Below are 9,589 nucleotides of genomic sequence, written 5' to 3'. Positions count from 1 at the left end.
AACCAACTGAATCCAAAACAACACGGATTGCATGACAATGGTCTGAAACAGACAGCTTATGTGAACTGAGAAAAATTACAAAACAAACATCAAATCCTTGAAGATTTAAACAGATTCTAAAGAACTGTACCTGGGTCCTCTTGTTTTCTGAACTCTGGAAAATCTCATCTCTGACATCTAGTTAATAAATATGTATCTATACATGCACACATAGCAATATCTAATCTTTACTTGCCATTTTAACGGTTTCAATAAAATCATAAATCAACATCCAGATCTAAAAATGGCAAACCTTTATTATTTTTTTTTTTTTAAATTCATCTCAGTTATTAAATTATGTTATTTCCAACTGACCCATACCATGTGTAGATTCTCACCCAATCTCTTTGGAAACTGTGTTAAGCATATCTGAACTTGCACACCGATGGTAAAGCAGATAGCAGTCACACAGATTTTACATCCATTACATGTACTTTTGGTTGGTATTGAGAGAAAAAAATACACACAAAATATGCCACTCAAGCAAATTTCTCATGACTAGATTCACTGTGATTTTTCTTTTTAAGAACTTTGGGTGTAAGTTCATCACTAAGATGATGAGAATGATGACAATGCTAATGTAAAGATTCATGTAGGTTAAGATAACATATAGTGTACTCTGTGCTTTTTTTCATAATACATATGACATCAAAAGATACAGACACTCAAAAGTGTTGTTTAGGAAAACTGAGCAACACAGTCAAAGATGCATTATGGAGGGGATGACAACTGCATAGTCCCGTCTTTCCATTTGAGACAGAGCATACTCATTTCTGGGAAGAAGCTGGCTACATGTTGAAAATCCGACGGGCGCAATAGCCGAGTGGTTAAAGCATTGGACTGTCAATCTGAGGGTCCCGGGTTCGAATCACGGTGACGGCGCCTGGTGGGTAAAGGGTGGAGATTTTTACGATCTCCCAGGTCAACATATGTGCAGACCTGCTAGTGCCTGAACCCCCTTCGTGTGTATATGCAAGCAGAAGATCAAATACGCACGTTAAAGATCCTGTAATCCATGTCAGCGTTCGGTGGGTTATGGAAACAAGAACATACCCAGCATGCACACCCCTGAAAACGGAGTATGGCTGCCTACATGGCGGAGTAAAAACGGTCATACACGTAAAAGCCCACTCGTGTGCATACGAGTGAACGCAGATGATGATGATGTTGAAAATCCTACAATGAAGTCCCTCTGATGGGGTTCGAACTTGTGCCCTCTCAGTCGTCAGTACATGATACTGTTTTACATGTCAGCAAGATTCCACTGTAACTTCTGTTCCTTATAGATAACCCTGATTTTAGAGATAAGTTATTTCCATCCCTCTTTCCTCGTGAAATACTTAGCTTCTTTGTAACAGATGCAACCCTCTGCTTACAGGATTCCTGTGGGATTTTTTGAGTGAAAACTCACACTCTGTCTAAAAGAATTTTGCACACACACACACACACACACACACATTCACAAACACACACAACCAATATGCACATGCATTCAAGCAATCACTCTTATGGCAGCCATTACTGCAGACAAAATCATAATGAAGTTATATCAGGTATTCAGCAATATTTTGTATCATTCAAATGAATCATAAGAAACTGAAAATGCACATGTATGCTGAAGCAACCTACTGCCCTTGAAAAGCAAATAGTAATAATCAAAATTAAAAAAACAAAAAAACACTTCTCATGCAATGGAACTCTTGTTCATTCTCTTTTACTATTCAGTATAACAATCATTTCTAGACTGCAAATAACATAATCCAAGTAATACCCTCCCCCCCACCCCCCCAAAAAACATCATTAAGTTACCCACAGCATCAAACTGGTTTTTTCAACAATACAAAGCATGTTCATTTTACTCAACAAATCTTTAATATTCCTCTTATTTTCAGAACCATTCAAGTATAAACAAATGCCAAATAGTTGTTGGCAAAAATAATCTATCAAAAAAAAAAAAAAAGGGGAACAGACAATAAATCAAATAATTTAGCAGTCCAGACATCACAGGAACACAAGGTAGCTTTCTGAATCTGCCAGCTGCTTCAATCACACAATGCCAGCACTGGCATCAGTCTGTACAGTCTTCAATCCGATGGGAGAAAGCAGCAACAGCAGCGTCAGATGGACGGAAGTGGAGGACAAGAGGAGAGGTGTCATCGCCAGGATTTGGAGGACTTGGAGATTTTGGTGCTCCTGCTGGTGGCTGGCTGGGAGCCTGCCTGCTGGGGGGCCTTGGGACGGATGGTCAGCTTGCCCTGTCCTGGAAGTCCAACAGGCAATGATATTGTGTTGTGTTGTATTACTCTTTTGTCACAACAGATTTCTCTGTGTGAAATTCCGGCTGCTCTCCGTAGAGAGAGAGTGTCGCTACACTGAGAGCACCACCAATTTTTTGGTAATTTTTTTGCCTACCAGTTTTATTTGTTTTCCTACTGAAGATTTTCCTACAGTATTTTGCCAAGGACAACCCTTTTGTTGCCATGGGTTCTTTTACGTGCACTACATGCATGCTTCATACAAGACCTTGGTTTATTGTCTCATCCAAATAATCAGCTCCCATACCAGTCAAGGTCTAGTGGAAGGGGGCAAGTAAAAATCACCGTCCATATATGGGATTCGAACCTGTGCACACTCACTGTCTAGTCAGGCAAGTTACAAGCAGGCCACAACTCCACTTATGTTCCACGTACAGACAACTCGTTGTTCTTAACCTTGTATGTTGGAAGACACAGTTAATGATCTAGAATGTCCACATCCACCTGTTTTACTGCTGCCAGTAAGCTTTCTATGTGTGTTAATGATTTTTTGCTTTTTATCACCCACTTTTTCTTCAGCTGTTTACCTCAACAGGTGGTTTTTTTTGTGTGTGTTTTTTTGGGGTGGGGCGGGGTGAGGGGAGGGGTGGGGTATGTTACATGTTAAGAGATCTTCATATTCTGAACTTCCCTCTGAATTACGTGTGCACATAAAACAAAGACATAAAACAGTGTTCTGTTCAATGTTGATACAACACAACCCATTTGAGCAGTGTGTTTTTAGATATGATCAGAGTTCAAGAAGGTAAATTTCTCGGAATGTTTGGCAGACGATTCTGACAACTGGATATGAACATATGACATGATTGTAAGCGCACAAACATAACACACAGACACACATACACAATCACACATGCATACAACATACACAACCTTCAAGAAAAATGGAATGTTTGTAGAAGTTTGTGTTTCTGTCTACATTTCTTTTCTCCACACACTCTGGTCACACTAGTTCCAAACCCGGTCAAAAACCAGAAGCAAGGTACAATCTAGACTGGAAAAAGAAAGAGAATATCGGGTTTAATACTCAGAAAAAAAAAACCCAAGATAATCACAACTGTAAGAGTTTCTCTTTCTTTATGACATTATCGTGAATCATATCATTAAAAGCATACAGACCAGTGTCTGTGACGTGAGCACTGGCAGGAGCATGGGAAGAAGAGGTGGTGGTGGTGGTGGAGGTTCTCTTGCCTCGGGCGAAGGTGGATCGCTCTGGGGCTGTCTGGGGACGCTCCACCTCCGACCTTCAACAACCAACACTGCATGGTCAGCCACACAGCCAACACAGGAGAGAGACACCCAGCAAGACTAGTAAAGAGGCAGACAAAGTGAAAGATTGTATCGGACAAGTTTGCATACATGTGAGTAGTGTGTGTGTGTGTGTGTGTGTGTGTGTGTGTGTGTCTGTGTGTGTGTGTGTCTGTGTGTGTGTGTGAGAGAGAAAGTCAAAAATTTATTTCATGATGGTAATTGAATAAGCAACAACTATTTTCTTTTTAAATCAAGCCATCTGAGTGTGCCACAACTTTTTGAGTGTGTGTGTGTGTGTGTGTGTGTATGTGTGTGTGTGTGTGCATAGGTGTGTTGTGTTGGTGTGTGTTAGTGTGCGGGTCTGAGCATATGTGTGTGTGTGTGTGTGTGTGTGTGTCCGTACACACTGAAAAATTGAAATGAAAAAAAAATTCTGTTTACGCATTTTTCATGAAATTGTATGATTTCCTAAACTTTTCCCTAACAGGGTGAGTTACAGACTTACATAAAATTCTAAAGAGCAGCAAATGAAATGCTGGATATCAGGTAGCTATGATTCTCATCCCTGGCAAAACTACAAGGATATTAACCCTGTCCATCAGTTCAATCCAGGGTACAGATGTTGAACTGTTATTACTTCCCTTTAATTGTAGCTGGTAACAATGGATGTGTCCCTAGCACATGTGCTAGGGCACAGTAATAATGCTAACAACAGCAGTCAACTACATAAAAAAAAGGGTGGTGCTGTAGTGTAGCGACACGCTCACCCTGGGGAGAGCAGCCCGAATTTCACACAGAGAAATGTGTTGTGATAAAAAGGAATACAAACACAATAAATACAAATAATGTGATAAAGTTCCGATGTTTACAAACCAAATCTGCTATCCACTGTGTTTCATGGACTACCATACCAAATTTGTCTACCGACAGTAACTTTTCATAAGTTTTTATTCTCAGGTTAATTATATACAGAAAACAGGTTTTGCAGTATTTTTATGGTCTTATATTCTAAAAAGAGTGTTTGTGTGTGTGCGTTAAATATGGTTCATTGCACTGAATACATTTTTGTGGAAACATAACCTAACATACTAGGATAGCCAACAGGCTGACACAACAATGCACTGTGGACAGACACAGTCTGTTTCACACTGGTTCATGTTCACCCACATACACACGCCTAATCACATTAATTTCTGTAGAAAACCCGAGCTAAAAAATGACGCCATGAAAGCCATTTGAATGAAAGAAACCCTTGAATCAGAAAGGCTGGCAACCCTGTATTGTATTGTATTGTATATTGTATTGTATTGTACTACTCTTTGTCACAACAGATTTCTCTGTGTAAAATGCAGGCTGCTCTCCACAGGGACAGCATGCTGCTACAGCGTAGGGCCATCCTTTTTTTTTTTCCCACAAGCGCATTTGTCTCCTATTAAAGTGGATTTTTCTATGGAACTGCCATGGACAACCGTTTTGTTGCTATGAGTTCTTTTACATGTCAAAGTGCATGCTACACATGGGACCTTGGTTTGTTGTCTCATCCAAATGACTACATCACCACCACCACCCATCTTTAATGTAAATAGCTAAAGAAAACTTTTTTAAATCATCTTTGCTCTATCAGCTCCACAGCAACCTCAAGGTAAGGCAGGGGGCAGTCAAAAGTTCCTCACAACAAGTGCCCTCACCTTGAGCTGTCTCCACGGGCAGAGGATGGGTGGGGATGGTGATGGGCTGCCCGCATGGCTGCTGGCTTCATGGCTTTCATCAGCAGAGACTGGTACTGTAGCTTCAGAGGGCCACTGCACACAGTACGACACACATGATCTTTCAGAAAACATTACAGCACAGACTGGTACACAGCACAGCACACATGATCTTTCAGAAAACATTACAGCACAGCACAACACATGAACTTTCAGAAAAGTGGCATAGTGGCCTAGAGGTAACGCGTCTACCTAGGAAGCGAGAGAATCTGAGCGCACTGGTTCAAATCATGGCTCAGTCACCAATATTTTCTCCCCCTCCACAAGACCTTGAGTGGTGGTCTGGACGCTAGTCATTCGGATCAGGCCATAAACCAAGGTCCTGTGTGCAGCATGCACTTAGCGCACGTAAAAGAACCCACGGCAACAAAGGGGTTGTTCCTGTCAAAAATTCTATAGAAAAATCCACTTCAATTGGGAAAGAAAAACAACTGCACGCAGGAAAAAATACCAAAAAAAAAAAAGGGTGGCCCTGTAGTGTAGCGACGCGATGTCCCTGGGGAGAGCAGCCAGAATTTCACACAGAGAAATCTGTTGTGACGAAAAGAGAAATACAATACAATTCAGCACAGACTGGTACACAGCACAGCACACATAATCTTTCAGAATGCATTACAGCACAGCACAACACATATGATCTTCCAGAAGACATTACAGCACAGCACAACACACATGATCTTTCAGAAGACATTACAGTACAGCACAACACATAAGATCTTTAAGAAAACATTACAGCACAGCACAACACACATGATCTTTCAGAAAACATTACAGCACAGCACAACACACGTGATCTTTCAGAAAACATTACAGCACAGCACAACACACATGATCTTTCAGAAAACATTACAGCACAGCACAACACACGTGACCTTTCAGAAAACATTACAGCACAGCACAACACACATGATCTTTCAGAAAACATTACAGCACAGCACAACACACGTGATCTTTCAGAAAACATTACAGCACAGCACAACACACATGATCTTTCAGAAGACATTACAGCACAGCACAACACATATGATCTTTCAGAAAACATTACAGCACAGCACAACACACATGATCTTTCAGAAAACATTACAGCACAGCACAACACATGTGATCTTTCAGAAAACATTACAGCACAGCACAACACACATGATCTTTCAGAATACATTACAGCACAGCACAACACACGTGATCTTTCAGAAAACATTACAGCACAGCACAACACATGTGATCTTTCAGAAAACATTACAGCACACACTGGTACTTTAGAAAACAGCAGACTGTATGGTCTACAACTGGCAGAACTTAAATTCTACAATCACTTTATGTTCATGTAATTTGCTCTCATAAATAAAATCATACAACACTCCCTTTTTTCATAATCACACCTCATTAGGAAAAGGCTCACACACAGGTATTTGCACGTTCACAAAGAAATGCACATGCCTACAAACCCACAAAACAGGGCTTGTAAAGTCATACATGTTTCGAGACCAGAACGTCACAGCTTTTCCAAACACTTTCAAAACACTGGTGTTACCCTCTGACTGTACGAGGGGGCTGCAGGTAACTTAAGTTTGTACAGGTAATCGTTTCTGTCTGTGTGCTACACCATTTAGATGCACAGCTATATCCCTCACCCCCCCCCCCCCTGCCACCCCCCCACCCACACACACACACACCCCTCCCAACCCCACTCAAACCCCCCATCCCCCACAAGCACGGGAGGAAGTGTACCTCGAATCGGCAGCAGCCTGAGAGCGAGGACTGGTGGTGGAGGAGGGGGCAGTGCGAGGCCTGGTCAGACTGCTGCCAAACACGGCACTCTCCGCCTCTCTGTCAGCTGTCAAGGACTGTGCACAGCTATCACACTCACTACAGTACACATTTATAAGCAACAACAACAACAAAAAGTTTCTGAATGTAAAATCATATGCTGGATATTTCATTCTAATGATAGGGCTTCCAACTAATAAAATTTAATAACAAAAAAAAAGAAAAGAAAAAAAGGGAAAGTGGTTGGGTGGGGCTAGTGGGTAGGCAGGTAGTCCGGATGTAAAATAAAAATATGAAACAGATGAAACACACTTGTTTTTGTATTATCCATTGAGTACATGATTGTGTGAGTACATGTATCATTGAGGCCTCCCTATCCATAAACAGCAAAGAAAGGGACTCCATACAAGAGAAAAGTATGTTCTCACTGTTGTGCTTCATGAGGCTGAGGGTAACCTCTGTCCCTGAATCAACAGCAAGGATACTGTGCTCTCCTTCTCCGTTCCTGAGCTTTCAGTGTCGCTGTGCTGATACGGGGTGCTGAACTTCTCACCACCTCCTCCGTCGACTGTAAAAACATTAAGGATACACAGCTCACAAATCTCACCACACACACACAGAGCATGTAATGTATCCTCTCTCTTTCTCTACTCATTTCAACATGCACAATAAAAGTAATGATTTGCCAGATTCAATTTATCTAATTTATCTTTGGATTCATCAATCAAACTCTCTCTCTCTTTCTCTCTCCTTCCCTCCCTCTCTCTCTCCTCAGGTCAAACATGACATAAATTCTGCAAAACATACTCACCAATTTGAGTCTTCTCTCCCTGGAGTTGAGTCGAGTCTGCTCAATCAGTGACATTTGTTCAGCGACAGGTGTGTCAAAAAATATTTCATGGACATCCAGCAGAGCTGCCTGAAGCTGTAACACAATCGTGACATTAAAAGATCTAATTTCATCATGACTTTTTACAAAATTGAACTACTAAAAGAAGACCGTGATATGTAAATTAATCAAATCATTTTACTTCATTATGACTGTTTAACTGGCAAACTTCTGAAGGACAACACTGTGATATAGAAACTACTAAAAGAAGACAGTGATATATAAATAAATCAAATTATTTTACTTCATTATGACTGTTTACTAGGCAAACTTCCATAGGAAAACATTGAGATACAGGTTTATTGAACTGCTGTACATAATTAATCAATCAATCAATCATTAAATCAATCAATTGATTACTCAAAATAAAGAAGCTCACACTTCTGTGAATTAAAAAGTGGAGAAATATATATATCAAAGTCTGGAGGACAGATTTATGGTTATGAGACATTCTCTAAATAATTCACCCCTCTAATCAGATTATCTTCAAAACTGTTTGAAAATGCATTCCAAATTTTAAAAAAAAAAAAAACCTGTGCTTTATACCATGCAAATGACAAGACCATTTAAACAAACAACTTGATGAAATGCATTGTTTCTATGACAAGGTCACAAAAATCTGTGTTAAAAATGAGCTGACATAACGCCACAATACAAAAAAATACCAATTTGTCTAATTTGTTTTCAAGCAAAAACAATGCTAAGATGCTGAAGGTTAGTAGCACCAGAACAAAATTAAAAGAACATACATACTTTTTTCAAGTGATTCCCTAATTAGTCTTATGTAGAGCATTCAATATTCATGACCAGGAACACTCATTTTGAAAATTACACATTATCAACATCTCTCTCTCTCTCTCTCTCTCTCTCTCTCTCGCACTCTCTTTCACACACACACACACAAAAAAAAACACAAAAAAACAAAAAAAAAAAAAACATCACCTGGGCAACAATACGTTCCAATAGAGTTCTGTCCTGATTGGAAAAGTTCCCCTGTCTGATTGGAGTCTCTGACTGGAAGCTGAAGGCAAACTCTCTGGTGTCCTGAAACCATCAACATACATCTTTATACACTGTCCACACATTGCCCCCCTTCCAATCCTTGCCTTCATTTCCAATATTGGCTTTGCAGTCAGCATGTATAAAAAGGTACATCAAAGTGTCATCAAACACATCACACTTGCTGGCTAACTTTAGAAAGAAATAATAATGACATAAAGTTTCCTCTACAATTCATTTTATGTGCACTTCAAATATGACAGAATGTTTGAAAATGGGTGGGGGTGGAAGAGACCAACAGACTGGAAAAAAAAAGGGATAAGAGGAGGTTCCACTTAATGTGGAGTGTGGGGCGTAGGTGTGTGTGTGTGTGTGCATGTGTGTAGGAGGGGAGGGGGGGAGGGCAACGAGTGAATGGTTGAGAAGCATGAGATGATGTTAGTGTGTTTGAAAAACATCTTTTGCTTGAATTTTTCAATTATCCTCTCCGTTTCTTTTGATTGTTTAAAAATATGTCCTTGTACAATGTAAAAAAAATTTCTTTTTTTTTAAATGTTCATTTA

The 9,589-nt window shown here is 40.1% G+C and overlaps 1 protein-coding gene across 2 annotated transcripts in view; it reads right to left on the bottom strand.

The window, feature by feature from the left end:
- Positions 1–1,818: 1,818 nt before the first annotated feature.
- The window catches only part of LOC143279789 (uncharacterized), a 30,574-nt gene continuing 22,803 nt past the window's right edge, over positions 1,819–9,589 (bottom strand). For both annotated transcript variants that reach the window (XM_076583957.1, XM_076583966.1), the window contains exons 8-14: positions 8,970–9,071; positions 7,950–8,063; positions 7,624–7,706; positions 7,100–7,198; positions 5,294–5,407; positions 3,474–3,598; positions 1,819–2,299 (exon numbers count right to left, since the gene is read on the bottom strand). In XM_076583957.1, coding sequence (XP_076440072.1) covers positions 2,193–2,299; positions 3,474–3,598; positions 5,294–5,407; positions 7,100–7,198; positions 7,624–7,706; positions 7,950–8,063; positions 8,970–9,071 — 744 coding nt within the window. In that variant the 3' untranslated portion in view covers positions 1,819–2,192. The remainder of the gene's footprint in view (positions 2,300–3,473; positions 3,599–5,293; positions 5,408–7,099; positions 7,199–7,623; positions 7,707–7,949; positions 8,064–8,969; positions 9,072–9,589) is intronic.

The sequence above is a fragment of the Babylonia areolata genome, chromosome 1 (assembly GCF_041734735.1).
Source record: "Babylonia areolata isolate BAREFJ2019XMU chromosome 1, ASM4173473v1, whole genome shotgun sequence".
NCBI classification, from domain to species: domain Eukaryota; kingdom Metazoa; phylum Mollusca; class Gastropoda; order Neogastropoda; family Buccinidae; genus Babylonia; species Babylonia areolata.
Note: the sequence above shows the minus strand (reverse complement) of the source record. Positions and strands in the feature narration are given on the sequence as shown.